We start from the raw sequence: 16618 nt of genomic DNA on the forward strand, positions 1-16618 counted from the left end.
AAGCTTTTACGTCGGATGCCCTTCCTGACACAACCCTATGTATTTATCCGGGCTTGTGACAGGCACAATAAGACACTGGCTTGTGTCCACTTTTGGCTACAGAACAAGCAACTCTATGAATTTAATAAAGATGAAGATTGTAGCCGTTGAGGAATGAGCACACACGATTAAATGTGGAGACGTGTTTATTCCAACGGCTAACAAGTGGATCTGAACTGAACAGCAAAAGCAGTGCAATACATGCAACATGAACTGCCCCCTCCCCTGCACCTGCTGGGTGAGATGCCTGGTCCTAGTGCCCGCCACACAGCCCCCCCCAGAACACCCAGAAGGAAGGTCAAGGTGAAAATTTTGCAGGGGGCTTAACCAGCCTGCCCCAACGAGTACGCAGTCCGTCATTAGGTGGTGTAGGTGATTCGGGCGAGACCTCAGTGGGGGAACGACACTCAACCCTGGCATGCCGCGGTGAGGCTGGAGGTTTCGGAGGGCGTCCGCGACGTGGGGCCTGGGCAGGCGAAACGTCCTCGCCTGCAACTAAATGAGCCGGTTTGAGCCTGTCTATTGAAATGCCCTCCCTCCGCCCACCCATATCGAGCACAAAACTCTTTTCACCGTGTTCGAGCACTCTAAACGGGCCGTCGTAAGGCGGTCGGAGGGGAGAGCGGTGGGCATCGTGACGCACAAAGACGAAACGGGCTGACCTAAGAGCAGACGGAACAAATATTTTGGGGACGCAGTGGTGAATTGGTGCTGGAGTCAGGGGCTCTGCTGGCAAAAGGGGGAATGAAGGTGCACCCGAAGCTTCAGGCAGAAATTCACCAGGAACGCGGAGTGGTTGACCGAGCACTAACTCTGCGGGGGCGGCGTTAAGGTCTTCTTTCGGGGCCGAACGTAACCCGAGCAGGACCCACGGAAGCTGGTCGACCCAGTTACCGTCCGACAGCGCGGCCCGTAGCGCGGCTTTCAGTGACCGGTGGAAGCGTTCGCACACCCCGTTAGCCTGCGGGTGGTAGGCCATAGTGCGGTGTACCTGCACACCCAAGGACTGCGCCATGGCCGACCAGAGCTCGGACACAAACTGGGGGCCTCTGTCCGAAGTAATATCGGATGGCGTGCCGAAACGTGCGACCCAGGACGACAGAAATGCGCGAGCAATATCTGCCGAGGTCGTGGAGGACAGGGGGACTGCTTCCGGCCACCTAGTGGTTCGATCGACCATGGTGAGGAGATGTGTGCAACCCTGCGAAGGAGGGAGGGGCCCGACCAGATCCACATGGACGTGGTCGAATCTCCTGTCCGGAATTGGAAAAGTTTCCAGGTTTGCTCGGGTGTGCCTGTGGACTTTGGCGCGCTGACATGCCACGCATGCAGCTGCCCACTTCCTGACGTCCTTCCGTAACCCAGGCCAGACAAACTTGGCCCCAATAAGTTTGACTGACGCCCGGACGCCAGGGTGTGAGAGGGAATGAATAGAATTAAAAATTCGCCGACGCCACTCCTGCGGAACCACGGGATGAGTGCGACCCGTAGACACATCGCAGAGGAGAGCGGGACCCCCTTCACACAGTGCCACCTTCTCAAGTTTCAGGGCTGTGCCTGCTGCCTTGAGTTCGTGGATGTCCGGATCCTCAGATTGGGCGGTGGCCATCTCTGAAAAATCCACCCCGAGCTGGACTGGACACACAATCGCGCGTGACAGGCAATCGGCCACAGGGTTACATTTGCCGGCCACGTGCTGAATGTCTGTTGTGAATTCAGAAATGGCCGCCAAATGCCGTTGCTGTCGGGCCGACCACGGTTCAGTCACCTTTGACATGGCGAATGTGAGTGGTTTGTGATCCACATATGCGGTAAACCGGCGCCCCTCGAGGAGGAAACGAAAATGGCGCGTTGCAAGATAGAGTGCTAACAACTCTCTGTCGAAAACACTGTACTTGCGTTCGTTATCTTGCAGTTTCCGACTGAAAAATGCAAGGGGCTGCCATTCGTTCTCCACAAGCTGCTCAACCACCGCCCCTACGGCAACATCAGACGCGTCGGTAGTCAAAGCTACCTGTGCGGTTGAGATTGGGTGGACCAGAAGAGTTGCACCCGCAAGAGCTTCCTTGGCCCGTTGGAAGGATTGTGCTCGTTGCGGTGCCCACTCGACGGGGTAGTTAGCCTTCTTTTTTCTCAAGGCGCCGTAGAGGGGTTGTAGGAGGTCGGCTGCGTGAGGAAGAAACCGGTTGTAAAAATTGATCATTCCCAAAAACTCCTGCAGAGCCTTAACTGTGGCCGGGCGGGGGAAATCCACCACTGCTTGTACTTTGGCGGGTAAGGGGATGGCGCCCTGTGGAGAAATGCGATGCCCCAAGAAATCGATCTTGGACAGACCAAATTGGCACTTAACAGGGTTGACTATAAGGCCGTGCGAATCAAGGCACTTGAAAACTTCGGTTAAGTGCGACAGGTGTTCCTCCGGTGAAGGGCTGGCCACATGTCGTCTAGATAGACAAATACAAAATCAAGACCTCGCAAGACTGAGTCCATCAGTCTCTGAAAGGTCTGTGCCGCCCCCTTCAGGCCAAAAGGCATACGGAGGAATTCAAAAAGGCCAAAAGGGGTTATTACTGCAGTTTTTGGCACATCTTCTGCCCGTACCGGAACCTGGTGATAACCGCGAACGAGGTCAACTTTGGAAAAGATCACGGCTCCGGCCAAACGTGCGGAAAAGTCCTGGATGTGCGGAATTGGGTAACGATCGTGTGTGGTTACATTATTAAGCCGACGAAAATCACCGCACGGCCGCCAAGAACCGTCACTTTTGGGGACCATGTGCAATGGTGAGGGCACATGGTCCAAGCGCTCCATCGTCGCGAACTCCCCTTTCGCCATTGCCAATTTTGCGCGTCGAGGCGACGAGGGCGGGCAAAAACTGGCGGGCCAACCGTGGGAATGAAATGCTCTACCCCGTGTTTAGTATCGGCATTGGAAAAGGCGGGTGTGGTTAACGACGGATAATCGGTCAGCAGGCATTCATAAACGTTACCCGATGTTAAATAATTTGCATGCGTTAACGCCCCGAGCCCTCCGGCCTCGCACGGAAAAGTGGCGAAAGAGATGGCGTCAATCAAACGACGGTTGGCAAAGTCCACAAGAAGTCCGTGAGCACATAAAAAAATCGGCGCCAATTATGGGAACTGTGATCACGTCAGGGTCACCAGTGTAGCCGTTGAGGAATGAGCACACACGATTAAATGTGGAGACGTGTTTATTCCAACGGCTAACAAGTGGATCTGAACTGAACAGCAAAAGCAGTGCAATACATGCAACATGAACTGCCCCTTCCCCTGCACCTGTTGGGTGAGATGCCTGGTCCTAGTGCCCGCCCTTGTTAAAAGTAAAAGGCTCCCAAACACAAAATGGTCACAGCAGCATTCAAACAAAGTTGTGAATTAGTCTGAGCGAATCGACGCAAAGGTTTCGGGTGATTTTACAATTTTGGTTAACATTTTAAATCCATCCGAATAAGATGTTTTCTCTTCTGTTTGGTTTGTCCCACTGCGTTTGCCGTCTTCCAGCCATATAAACACAACGAACTTCCTGTGACTTCAAAACAACGGATGCAACATTTGATTGCTTCTGTGTTCAGCTAAATACAAAAAAAATGACAAACGTTCAAAATTGTATTCTAGCGTTGCTATCTACATGCGCGATATATTTTGCGTATGTGCACATCTACTGTTCTCGCAAACTACTGAAAACAAATGCACTCAGCTGCGAGAGACTTCCAAAGCTGTCATATCTGTTTCTCAAATACCTGACCAACGCTCTTATATGGAGAAAGGGCTGCCTGTACCAACCACGCAGAAAGAAGAAATGCGACGTGTTTTACGCCGTCAACAACTGCAGGTGATTCTAATTGGCCTATACCGACATTCTTCAGAGTAGCGAGAGACAGTTTAACCCCCCCTCCCCTTTTCTTCTTAGAATAGACACTGTGCTTTTGAAGAGGTTTTGCAGTGCTGCGGGTTATGGTTGGGACTATCCAGACACTGAATACAGAGACATTCCTCTCTGCTTTCCCGACGTCCTGTGCTGCACTCTTCTGCTTATGGCAATTACTGATCACAACTTCCGGCTCAGCCCACTTGGTAATTGAATAAGTCCAGAATCAATTCTTGCAGAAATGTAAAACTGAAAATAAAACGTTTCGAAAACTAACCGTCTGAACATTTATTACATTTATTTATTGACCATCTTCAATGCTAGTACACTCATTTGCTTCACAAGTTGAACTTCAGCATACTACCATGCCCCCCCCCCCAAAAAAAAAAAAAAAAAAAAAAACAAGAACAACATAGACATAGTATTATATTGCTGTGTCTTCATTCTGGTCACCCATGACCTATCTATCAGCGATAGCAAAATAAAGGGACCCACGCCTTAACCTTTGGTCACCAGGCAACCTGTTCAACCAACTGAGCCGCAGTTGCTTTCCTACGAGTATTGCGTGATTACCAGTAGGGAAAACTGCAGCTTGTTGCCATCTAACACCTGCTTCTGTCAAGAACCCAGAAACACGTTGGCCCCTCCTAGGTGACTGAGGCACAGTTCATTGAGCACACTGACCGGTGACAGAGGTTTAGTGTCTTTTTGGTGATAAAACCATGCTTGTCTCATAGGGTCATCGACATGTAACTGCTGTGATGCATATTATTGTGCACTAATCAATATGTGTGCTAGTACAAAGAGTTGAATTATAGATTCCTCATAAATGTGTTTTTCACTCAAATTTTTGTACATGTTGGTATTATTACAGGGTATTGAGGCTCTTCGATTCACAGATTTCATAACATTCTTTGAATAACTTTTCCAGGTCTGGTATGTGTGCGCCAGACCATCAAAACGCATCAGCCAGTCGATGAATTGAAGAAAGGTCCCTTCACGTTGCAAATTCAAGTCCTCGTGTACAGAACTGTGGATGTCGGTGTGGAGGTGGATATCTTGCTGTCTGCCATTTCCCGTTCCAAGAAACTTGTGTGGGAGAGCATCTTAACATTGCTGTCCAAGAACAAGTGTCATCAGACCAACAAGGAAAATGAGGGTAAGTGACTAACACTCTAATTAGAAACATTGTCTTCACAATATGATTATCAGAAGGCAAAAACCTTCGTTGGAAGTATTGTAAACTAGTGGCTTCCTCATAGTTCTGTGGATTGTGTTACAAATCTCTTCTTTGGCTTTCCTGTGTGGTGACTGCATGTTCTCTCCATCATTGCATGGGTTTACTGTGGCTACTAAAACATCCGAACGTGATTAAAAAGTATCATTGCAAAACGTAACTTTGCCATCGCTGGTGAATTGGTTATAGGATGTCATATAGAAGGTGGAGAATGTCAACATAATCCCTGTTTCGTTCAATTTTTCATTATGCAGCCCTTTGGGAAAAAAAAACACGGATATTGGATAGCAGATAAAGAATGTTGAGTAAAGAGAAATCTGAATCATATGCATCAATTTAAAAAAAATCAAAGAGAATTGAGCTGATATGATTTTGCAGCCAGGCATAATTGGAATCGCGTCCTTCAGTTAATTGTGATGTCACAGATCTCCTTCAACTCTGAAGAAGTAAAACTTTGTTTGTGGAAAAAAAAGTCACCACTCTGCATTCACTTTTGACCGACTGCATGGAATCCTTTTGTGTGCTCTTGTATTGGCAGATCAAAATTCTGAAACCATGCTCCCGCCTGTGCGACAAGTGGATCTCAGGGTTCCTTTGAGTGCTGGCCCACCAGATGCTTGGTCTTTCTTTGACCATTGGTTCCTCTACCTCCCAACTTGTCTGTTTGGCTTCAAGTTGCGCCCCATCTCAAGTCTGTGGATGTTGTCTGTCTGCCTGGCTGAAATAGAGAAGCACAACGGTAATCTCTGATCCATGCGTTTGTGGTTAAATTCCAAGTGTTGGATGATCTCGTGTAACATTGCAAAATTGTAATGGATTTATAGCACTCAATGTTTTTTTTGTTTTGTTTTCTCGTCGCCAGGGGTTGCAGCCATCACATCTCCCTTGAACATCATGGCGCAATTTAAGGATCGTTTATTGGCACCAAGCAAAGTGACTGTTTCGTTTTGGAATTGTCGGCCAGCGACCAAAGATATCGGGTTCCAAATGCAGCAACGCGGGGGTAGCAAGTGTCATGTAATGGGATGGATATTGCGAACCTGACTGACGCAGGAAGCAGTCAATTGTTGGAAATTTTACTATGCCCTGCTTCGTGTGTTATGTGCAGTGTTGGACTGTCAGGGCCTGCAAGGTTTTCTTTGCAGGACTAAAATGTCTGAATCACAGACTGGTGTTAATCATATTTTGTCCATGAATTATTATCAAATAATTCCAAATTGTCTTTCAGCATTCTTTCATTGCTTTTCTCCTGTTGTGCCGCTTCCAGATGTGTGCTTTCGTATTTAAGCATTTCAGTCTTTAATTGTTACCAGGATCAGAAATCTACTTGGACACCTTCAAAATCAGTTCCGTGGGCCCTGTCGCATCAAATGTGTCGATCAAACTGTTGCTCGAACCAATTAAACTTCGAGTTGGTGACACAAAAGCCTTCTCGCTGGTGCGGGGAAGCGGCAGAGTTTTTCCAAATTATGATTGGCTAGTCACTAGTCATAGTATTAGTAGCCGCTAGTGATAAGCGCATACTGGCCAGAGCTAGCACACCTTATTGGTAGCGATCTGCATAAGCAAATGTATTGTTGCGTTGATTTAATAGCGGTTTTGTCAACCCACAATGTCTGAAGGAGGAGAAGAAATAGATTTGGTTGGAGATTTACTTCAAGACGGGCTTTTCAAGAAAAAAAACACATCATGAAGAAAGGTTGGACAGCTCTGAAGCTAGCAAGGCCGTCCGCCATTTTCAGTCCACTAACTACGAGCGTCCAGTCCACTAACTACCCCTGGCTCACAAGCGCAGAGACACACAGGGTGTGTTTATTATTTGCCACATTTATTATGCCTGTAATACGACAGGGCAGGCTCAACTTTCAGCCTGTACGACAGTAATTATTTCTTGAGGAAAGAAAGGAGGATGGATTTTGTGCCCAAATAAATATATCTATATTTTTTGGGAGTAAAATGTGTCTATTTGTAACTAACATTGCAATTTTATGAGGTTATTATTGATGCTTCGCCATCGTGTTGGTTCAATCTTCTCTGCGCTGTGAAAGAGCGACTTGTGACCCCATATCATGAATCTACACATTCATGGTAAAAACTCGAACAGTTTAATGATAGTACAGTGAGACCTCAACTTACGAACACCTTATCTTACGAACTTTTCATCTTACGAACATCAAATTTATGAAAATTAAACCTTATAATAAGCACTATTTTCATAATACACACCCACCACGGCTGGTCCATCAAGCACACGACCTTCGGATCTGGCGGAGTGATCTTCGGCGGAAGCACACGACCGAACAGCGCTCTAGCCGGCGCTACTTCCCACACCCCCTCTCATTGAATGCACACGTCGATCGCCTACTTGGAGCTTTTTGATGATAATTTTACTATGATGGGACCGAAAAAAAAAACACCACAGGCTCGTGTTCAGCCCAAGAAGACACAAAATAAAATCACCGTCGCTGAGAAGGAGATAATTGAAAAACACGAACGAGGTGTGCATTTGTGTGATTTAGTGGCCGACCACGGCTATGCTAAGTCAACCATTGCTACCATTCTCTGCAACAGAAAAGCCATCAAAGGTGCGTCTGTTGCAAAAGGTGTTTCCGTGCTCTCAAAGCGACGGTCTCGGGCAATCGAAGAAGTTGAAAAACTTCTGTTAATTTGGATTAACGAAAAGCAGCTATCCGGCGACAGCGTGAGTAAAGCTATTTTATGCGAGAAAGCACAGCTAATTCACGCCGATATCGCCATGTTCCAACCTGGAAGTTCGGCGCTTATTGAGGATTTTAAAGCCAGTAACGGATGGTTCGAGAACATCTGAGGAGGAGATGGCTGCAGCATCAAGTGAGCTCATAAAGGCAATGTTGGCAAAGTGGAATGATGTGCAGGCTTTTACCGAACAGTTCCATTCAGAAAAGACTGTGGCTATGACAATCATCAACATGATGAACAATAATGTGATGCCTCAGCTTCGTAAGACCTTACAAGTCAGAAAACAACAGGTGTCAATTAAGAGGTTTTTAATCAGCAAAAATGATGAGTCTCCAAAGAAAAAAGAGAAGCCACACCAGAGGTTAAGTTACCAACAGTCCTTATGGAAGGTGACTCTCCTTCCATAAGCCATCAACGACCATCAAAAAGGTAAATAAAACTTTATTTTACAGCACAGTTTATTTCTTTAATTACAGTCCTCGTGTAATGTGCCTTTTTCCAAACAGCAATTCCCTTTGACCTTCGACCTCCAACGCCATTCCATCAAGCTATCAATGACCATCACAAATGTAAATAAAGTGACTTTATGATACAATGCAGTGTATTTCTTTCATTACAATACAATAGCACATTTATTATACATAGAATAAGCTATGTTGTGTGTAGTTTTAAAGGACAACCGATGTCACCGGACAAGTTGTGTCCATAATTTGTAAAATGGCTTCAAATGACTTCTACTGAGTGTATTTTACAAAGATTCCATCGCATATAGCTATATTTTACGTTTTAAGACTCCCGCTGAACATTCAGGAAGTCTTGTTTTTGAGTTGGTGACGAGTCCTCACGTTACGTCATGAAAGGACCCCCCCCGACCCCCCGACCGACCAAAAGACACATTGTAGCAGTCCTTCATCACGTCAATGTATTTTGCTGTACTGTTTAGGTTTACAAAACCTTGATGTTACATCCAAAAGCCGCCAGCAGAGGGAGTCCAAGCTCCATGAAAGGAATCTATCAGCCTGTGGAAACGGGCTGATTCATTCCTCACGGGAGCTGGTCGCCATTTTTGAGTGCGACATTCCCCCCTGCCCGTTTGCCTCAAAATGACACGGAATAAATTCTTTAATCGATTGCAAACATGTATGCTTTCCTCTTCAGACCTATTTGAATCATATTCATAACTGGATGTGTAACAAGAAAGCATATTATCCGAATCTGAAGCCATTGTTTTGATTCTCCCGCAATGCAAGACGTCTTGGCGTGGCGTCACGAACTGGAGGCGGGACTTTCTGAAAATGCCCAATTCACAGCTCAATTTTTTTGCAGATTTTGGACACTTTAAGTCATTTTTATTGGTGTTTTGCATTTGAATAAAAATATAATACTGCGTGTTTTGGGTATTTTAGATGCCATAAAACGTTTTTCTGATGTCAGTTAAAAAACAAAAAAGTGACGTTGGTTGTCCTTTAAGGCTTATTTAGTTGAAAATTATATTTTATGGGGACCTGGGTGAGCAGCGGCAGCCATCCGCACCAGCTTTCACTCAACCCGGCCGGATAAAGGTTATATTGTCATAAAACAGTTATTAGGGGTTGGATTTATTCAGACGTATTGCACAACTGAAGGCCTGAGTGTGAAATGCACGGCTCATTCTATGTCTTGATTGAGTACTCTCCACCGTACACCTTCTTGGGACTTTGAGCCAGAACCGGCATGGTGAAAAGGCAAGTTTGGACTTCATTGGATCTTACAGCATGTGCGTCACAATGTCGTGGCCAGTGAGAGTATATTGTTTTGTTTTGTTTTGTTTTGTTTTGTTTTTTGCTTGTCAGTGCTTGCATGCTCCAACAGGAACCACCGGACATGGAGACTATCACATTTTATCATGCACAGGCTTACTTTAATGTAAGCCTCGTTCTCTGTGGGATTGAAGGCATTTCAATATTTGATCACTCTCATAATGTTGTTTGCATTTTTCATGTATGTAAGAAACCCTCTTTATTTATTGAATAACCTTCACTGTGTGCAAAAACAAAGAGGCCGAAACAGATATGAACTCTGTCTCGTGATATACGAGTGGCTAATTTGCTGCCCATCGGAAGTCCAGCTGTATTACGGATTTAAAAGCATATAACAGAGCAGACAAAACTTGAGAAAAGTGCTCCATGGGTTTATTTTGGAGCCTACGCAATTGTGGTGGATGTATTTGATATGTCAACGTGGAGAGTATTGTTGGTGTTATCCCAATATGAACATTTGCAGTGTTTCACTTGAGGGTCACAGATTGGTGACATCTGTTACAAGTGGAAAATAGGCAACTATTGTTCGACACACTAAATTAGACCAGGCAAATGTATTTTTCCCTCAGGCCTGTTTGTTTCAAAAAATATGTTTTTTTTACCGTTTGGCCCAAATTTATTCTCACAGGGTATATTGCAGAAACAAAGTATCAGTGGAACTACAGCGTGTGTGTGATTGTATATTTCATTCATCCATCATTTGGTCTTTCTTTTTTTTCCCTCAGTGAAAATTTCCATTTCAATTGAATTGTGCAACTTTCTCTGTGCCGTGATTTTAATTTGAATAACACAGACGTTGTGATTGTTAAAGAAAGGCATTGCATGTGTATTTTTGTACTGTATTGTTTGTGACTGACACGATCAGTCATTCGTGAATGATTGGAGCATCGTGCGATTACAAATTGGGAGAGTCGTGTATGAGATGAAGTGAGGGCGGGCACAGACGATCTCCCTTTGCATGCTTGAGAATGTGATGTTTGTTATTTGCGCTGTAAGTGCTCCACACCACACACCACATGCACTCCTGTGCCATGTGATATGTTTTTTTAATTTAATCTTCAGGCAAAAAAACTGCAAGGAAGGACTGGTTGGCAAAGGTAAGGAGTGGCAATGCTTTTTAAATTTTGGTGATATCTCCACAAATGTTTCAACTTTTGTCACCTTGATTTATCAAGATCATATCCTAAATTGTTTTTAAAAATGTATATGATAAACTATCTCATATTTGTACATTGCTTGTGGGTTTTTTTAAGTGTTAGAATTTTTTTTTTGAGAAACATGGTTATGCTGGTTCATAAAAAATGTTAAAGTTGTAATAAATTCATCAACTTTTCGTTTGGGCTACAGAGCCTCAAGATGCTAATCATGGTGCTTCAAAATATCATTTGCTAGATTTATTACGATGAAAGGAAAGTGGGAGACAGGCAGATAATGTTACACCTTGCTGCTTTCAAAGCTTCCTCAATTTATTCCCAAAACAAACAGATTTGGAGAGTTAATTCATTGTGTGTGTTGAAATTATTTTTAGTTTCCAGCTATTATTGCACAGCCATAACCACAAGATGGACATGAGCAATCTTGAACATGTACATGGTTGTCATCATTTATTCATTGAGTCCCGATTCTGTCATGCCCGCGAGTCAGTCAAGTGAAAGAAGGTCAGTGCTGTGCTCTGTCACAGAATGCTACGTTTTTACACCATTGAAAGTGGCCTTGTGTCAAACGTGAAGCACAAAAACACATACAGCATTATGTTTGCATGTCATGGCTGGAATAAGTGTCTCCATTATTTCTCACTTTGCTCGCTAGAGTTCAACTCTCTACATGTTTTAAAGAGGACGTCCTAAGGGAGCCAAGTTATTTTTGCTTTGCAAGAGTACCAGTATCATTAACGTATTTATTTTGAGAGGCCAGTCGTAAATGACATTTTGTTCTCCTTCTAATTTCCTTAGATTAGAGATTGCGTGCATTCATAAAATAACACAAAATATGCTCAAGGCTCTTGAGGTTAATTCCAGATAGTGTTAATTCCTCACAAAAATCAATGTGTTAAAGTCATGATAAAGGTTAGCAATTTCATATTCTGGAGTTTGGATCAGAATGAAACGGCAATATATTATAATGAGATGTGTGGCCCGGTAGTCGAGTGGACCTCCCTGTGTGGAGTTTGCATGTTCTCCCTGGGCCCGCATGTGTTTTCTCCGGTTTCCTCCCACATTCCAAAAACATGCATGGCAGTCGGATTGAACACTTCAAATAGTCCCTTGGTGCGAGTGAGAGAGTAACTGTTATTTGTCTTTGTGTGCCCTGCGATTGGCTGGCAACCAACTCAGGGTGTCCCCGCCTAGTGCCCGAAGACGGCTGGGATAGGCTCCAGCACCCCCCGCGACCCTAATGAGGAATAAGCGGCATGGAAAATGGATGGATGGCTGTGTTGCTCCAACATTGACTAAGATAAATGTCATTTTAAAAAGACGTCCATTTGCACTTCAAAATGTAATCAGTAGGCGATGTAAAAATAACCGAATTGTCTTATGTCGCATCATCAACATGAACAGTTGAAAATGTCTTTCGAAAGAATTTTTTTTTTACACAACTCTTGAATCTCATTGAGTTGTATTAGTGTACGTGTTGAGAAAATCATGTATTTTGTGTTGGAAAGATGAGGTAAGTAATTTAGTGTTTTCTGTATCCAACGACCTGAAAAAAATATGCAAGTTAGACATTTGGCAAACCAATGTCAATGATTAGTTGATACATTTTTAACCATCACTCCACGTTTACCAAAGTAATTGCATATCGTTAGCAGTATTTCTGCTCCTTTGCTCAGCGTGAGAAATGGGACAATTGATCTCTGTGTCTGGTATAAACTTCTGTTGGCCCGTAACATTACCTGAAGTCCAGAGAGTAAATGTGAAATTTATAATAATTAAGTGGGCAATTGTACAAAATTAATATAGGTGTGGACAGACATAAAAGAGTAGCTCAAGTGTAAAACGTACATTTTCTGACATACTCCGAGACAGCTACTCTACGAGTAACACTTTGAGGACTTCATTTCATGTCTTAAACAGGGGTGACTACAATTTTATTGTTTAAAATGTCAGACGTTCGTCTATCCATCCATCCTTTCTCCAGACCGCTTAATCCTCATAGGGTCGCTGGAGCCTATCCCAGCCGTCTTCGGGACACCTTGAATTGGTTGCCAGCCAATCACAGGGCACACAAAGACAACCCAACTCACATATCTCGGGGTACATTTTGAGTGTTCAATCAGCCTGCCATGCATGTTTTTGGAATATGGAAGGAAACCAGAGGACCTGGAGAAAACCCACACGGGCCCAGGGAGAACATGATAACTCCACACAGGGAGACCGGACCAGGATTTGAACATTCAACCTCTGCACTGTGAAGCCAGCGTGCTCATCACTCAACTACCAGGCCACCCTTGTTCGTTTTTTTCATTAATTTCATTAATTCACCATTAATCCCAGCCGTTTGTTGTGTTACTTATTAATTTTCTGACTTTCTTCAGGGTTCAGTCCATTTTTTTCCATGAAGACGATCGGAAAAGCGCAGTCTCCCAGCAACCCCTCGTCTTCGCCACGAGGGTGCAGCAGTGTGCAAGTGTACCATGACGACCAGAAAGTGGTTTTCAAAATGCATTCTGAAAATGGCCACGCTGCAGGCAATGGCTCTCACCCCATAAAAGAGCAGACCACAAACAGACTAAATACATCCTGGAACAGCACTGAGCAAAATTTCAGTATGAGGGATACCAACGCTCAAAGGATCTCCACGTGGACTGTCAATTCCAGCACACAGGTCTATTCAGGTCCAGAAGACAATTCAACTGACCCACCGGAGACCCTGACCGCGACCTCCACTCTGAACTTTGTTAACGGACACACCTTGGATGAACAAGGAGATAATCACAGCCTTTATGGGGTGAAAATGATTTATCTGAAGGAGTTTGTGCTGATCGATGACGATGATGATGGCGACATGTCCCTTAGAGAGAAAACGGTGAATAACTTGACTGTCATGGATGGGAAAGCCGCCGACCTGGTGTGTGGAAGATTAGTTAACGCTTCCAGCATTCAGGGGTCCCAATCGAAGGGCGAATCTTTGCCCTCTGAAGATCCGCTTTCTGAGCATATGACTACACCGCAAAATCAACCATGCTGTTACTGTGCCATTTTATGACTGACTCAGGAGTTGTACTGAAGTTATCCAAAGTGAACATGGTTCAAGCAATCTGGTCAAATTGCCGGAAAAGGGCCCAACTTTTGCGACACACAAAACTTTGTAATGCGGTTTAAATAAAAATGTCACCTTTGTTCTAACCACAATGAATCTCTCCCCAGGTTTCTCTGGTGGAATACAAAAAAGTTTTATAAGCTGGTAATAAAAAAGAAAAACTGGCATTGTTGTACATCTTACAGTGAAAATTTCAAATGCACCCAGAATTAAATACATTTTGTATATCTTCCATTTTTACATCTTTGATGCTTAAGATTTGCATGTTCATGTGATATTCGGATGATGACTTTTGTGTGACCTTTTGTGCATAACAGGTATAATCATATTTGTATGCAGAAAGGAGAGTCACTCATACAAAACAAATGAAGCATTGATGACATTATGTACACTAGAAGGGTGATCATTGCGTCGTTCTCAATTGACTAGTAGTAACCAGTGAAGGCTATGTCAGTCATCGCATGGTACTGTTTTTACTCATTCATAAAACTCCCACCAAGCATCACTTGAGAAAATTGTCACTTTATTAACATCACGTCAGTCACACCCTTGTTGCATGTCACGCCCATATACTGCTGCAAACTGGTAAAGAGAACAGTTTCCCATGTTGTTCCGTTTATTTCTAACTTAACTTTTAAAACATACAAACGATTGCATAGAATGTAAGACAAGATGTTTTGTTTTGCTGTGACGGAGTCTCTCGGACTTGCTCCAGAATGGGTGATAGAGAAAGACTCTAGAAACGGAGGAGCGATCCACCAGAACAGCGACGCGAGGCCGGGTGCCTTCGGACGGCGATGGGTTTTCTATGGGTCTTCTGGTTTCCTCCAACATTCCAAAACATGCATGGCTGACTGATTGAACACTCTTAAGTTGTCACTAGGTATGAGAGTGAGAGTGACTGTTGTTTGTCTCTGTGTGCCCTGTGATCGACTGGCAACCAATTCAGGGTGTCCCCCACCTCGTGCCCGAAGACGGCTGGAATAGACACCAGCACCTCCCTCGGCCCTAATGAGGATAAAGCGGGGGTTATCATTGTTCATCAAAACTTCTCAATTTACTACAAGTGCAATTGAAGAAAATGTTTTATTAACGAATAGGGCAAAGCCACAGGATTCGGTTCTGCCCAAGCCTTCCTGTGTGGGATTTGCATTTTATCCTTGTGCCTGCGTGGGTTTTCTCCGGGTACTCTGGTTTCCTCCCACATTCCAAAATCATGCATGGCAGGCTGTTTGAACACTAAATTGTAACTGTGTGCCCTGCGATTAGCTGGCAACTGGTTCAAGGTGTCCCCCACCAACTGCCCGAAGACAGCCTGGATAGGCTCCAGCGCACCTGAAAATGGATGGATAGAAAACTGTGAAATCATGCCACATGTTACTCCAGTCATTCATTCATTTTCCGATGTGCTTTATCCTCACAAAGGTCACGGGGGGGGGGAGATGCTGGAGCACCGGAGTGGGTATTGAACCCGGTACCTCTTCAATGTGAAGTTGACATGTAACAATGACATTAACAATGTCAAAATAAAAGCCTTGCTTTTTAGTTGTGTGTCGTTCAAATCGTTTTTTCCTGTGGCCGAGATTGTCAATACATTGTCTTTGTAATGAGGCGTGTTTTGGCCATGAGGCACAAAATCCAAAAAGTACCCCAATATGTAACGTTCGGGGAATGTTTGATGTCTTGTTTTTTTGTCCTTTGCTGTGAACTGCAAATTTCCCCATTGTGGGACGATTAAAGGTTTTCTGATTCTGATTCTAATTCTGATTCTGATTCTGAACATTGGATCGCCGAGCCGTCTATATTCTTTTTTTTTTTAATACCGTGCTCTGTTTGAGCTTGTTAACTTTTGATGTGGGCTCAGTTTTGTTTTATTCATACAGTATATGAGGCGGGCCAACAAAAACTATGCACTCAAAGGGCACTAATGGAGTTGACATTCACTTCCTTCTTTTTGACCTGTGAGCATGTGAATGTCTATCTGTATACGTGCCGAGATGTACTAACGACCAGTTCAGGTTGTCGTTTGCCTTTTACCCAGAATCGGTTGTAATAAGATCCAGCTCCCATGAACCTGATTGAGAACAGGATAAGATGCATAGAAAATGGCACACTGGATGGCAACCTTGGTTCATGCAATTGCAGACTTTTTTTCCATTCAAATTCTTAGAATATATCAGTGCAATGAAACACAGAGTCATTAATCTCATCTTTTTTTTAATGATGGCTGAAATAATAGACCATATTCTGCAAGATGGTAGTAGGACATGATGTGTGTGATGAAGTCTCTTACTTGAAAGGTACACGTAACAAGGCAACCATCGTACAGTAGATGATTCATGAACATTTCTGTCAGTGTTGTTGGGTGGTTATTTATATACTCTCAAAGTTTTGGAGACTGTAGGCTTAATCAGTCTTGAGCAGGAGGTTCTGAAATGAGGGACTGGCGTACTGGTTTGAGTGACAGACACCAGTTAGGAAAACTCAACTGAATGGGGAGATAGCAGTTTGCGCGACTTATCTCCCCTTCCCACTGCACATCACCAGACACCCCCTGCCCCCCTCAAAACCCCTGTCAATATAACACACTCTAATGGCTTGATGCATCCATTTATGATCAAGTCTAATGACAGAGTTTCGGGTGTATCTTTAAAGGACAACCGACACCATTTTTTTG

The 16618-nt window shown here is 44.1% G+C and overlaps 2 protein-coding genes across 3 annotated transcripts; both read left to right on the plus strand.

The window, feature by feature from the left end:
- The first annotated feature begins 3133 nt into the window (after positions 1 to 3133).
- Positions 3134 to 7083, plus strand: LOC148899550 (uncharacterized). Its single transcript, XM_088994880.1, has 5 exons — positions 3134 to 3891; positions 3970 to 4133; positions 4859 to 5086; positions 5703 to 5903; positions 6027 to 7083. The coding sequence occupies exons 1-5, from the start codon at positions 3647 to 3649 to the stop codon at positions 6206 to 6208; spliced, it is 1020 nt and encodes a 339-aa protein (XP_088851006.1). The 5' UTR covers positions 3134 to 3646; the 3' UTR covers positions 6209 to 7083.
- A 3501-nt stretch (positions 7084 to 10584) lies between these two features.
- Positions 10585 to 15648, plus strand: LOC148899551 (uncharacterized). Of its 2 annotated transcripts, none has more exons than XM_088995549.1 (2): positions 10585 to 10778; positions 13217 to 15648. In XM_088995549.1, exons 1-2 carry the CDS (start codon positions 10640 to 10642, stop codon positions 13885 to 13887), a joined length of 810 nt encoding a protein of 269 aa, XP_088851675.1. In that variant the 5' UTR covers positions 10585 to 10639; the 3' UTR covers positions 13888 to 15648. The 2 variants fall into 2 exon arrangements, with proteins under 2 accessions (XP_088851675.1, XP_088851676.1); XM_088995550.1 differs by lacking the exon at positions 10585 to 10778 and adding an exon at positions 12995 to 13131.
- The last annotated feature ends 970 nt before the right edge of the window (positions 15649 to 16618 follow it).

This window comes from Hippocampus bargibanti, linkage group LG04 (genome assembly GCF_051943395.1).
Source record: "Hippocampus bargibanti isolate YZ-2025 linkage group LG04, ASM5194339v1, whole genome shotgun sequence".
NCBI classification, from domain to species: domain Eukaryota; kingdom Metazoa; phylum Chordata; class Actinopteri; order Syngnathiformes; family Syngnathidae; genus Hippocampus; species Hippocampus bargibanti.

Excerpts from the sequence above, each read along its gene's own strand:
- LOC148899551 (XM_088995549.1), top strand. The coding sequence starts at position 10,640 with ATGCTTGAGAATGTGATGTTTGTTATTTGCGCTGTAAGTGCTCCACAC. Across the intron at positions 10,779-13,216 it reads GGAAGGACTGGTTGGCAAAG|GGTTCAGTCCATTTTTTTCC; the intron begins GTAAGGAGTGGC and ends GACTTTCTTCAG.
- LOC148899550 (XM_088994880.1), top strand. The coding sequence starts at position 3,647 with ATGACAAACGTTCAAAATTGTATTCTAGCGTTGCTATCTACATGCGCG. Across the intron at positions 3,892-3,969 it reads TACGCCGTCAACAACTGCAG|AATAGACACTGTGCTTTTGA; the intron begins GTGATTCTAATT and ends TTTTCTTCTTAG. Across the intron at positions 5,087-5,702 it reads GACCAACAAGGAAAATGAGG|ATCAAAATTCTGAAACCATG; the intron begins GTAAGTGACTAA and ends TTGTATTGGCAG.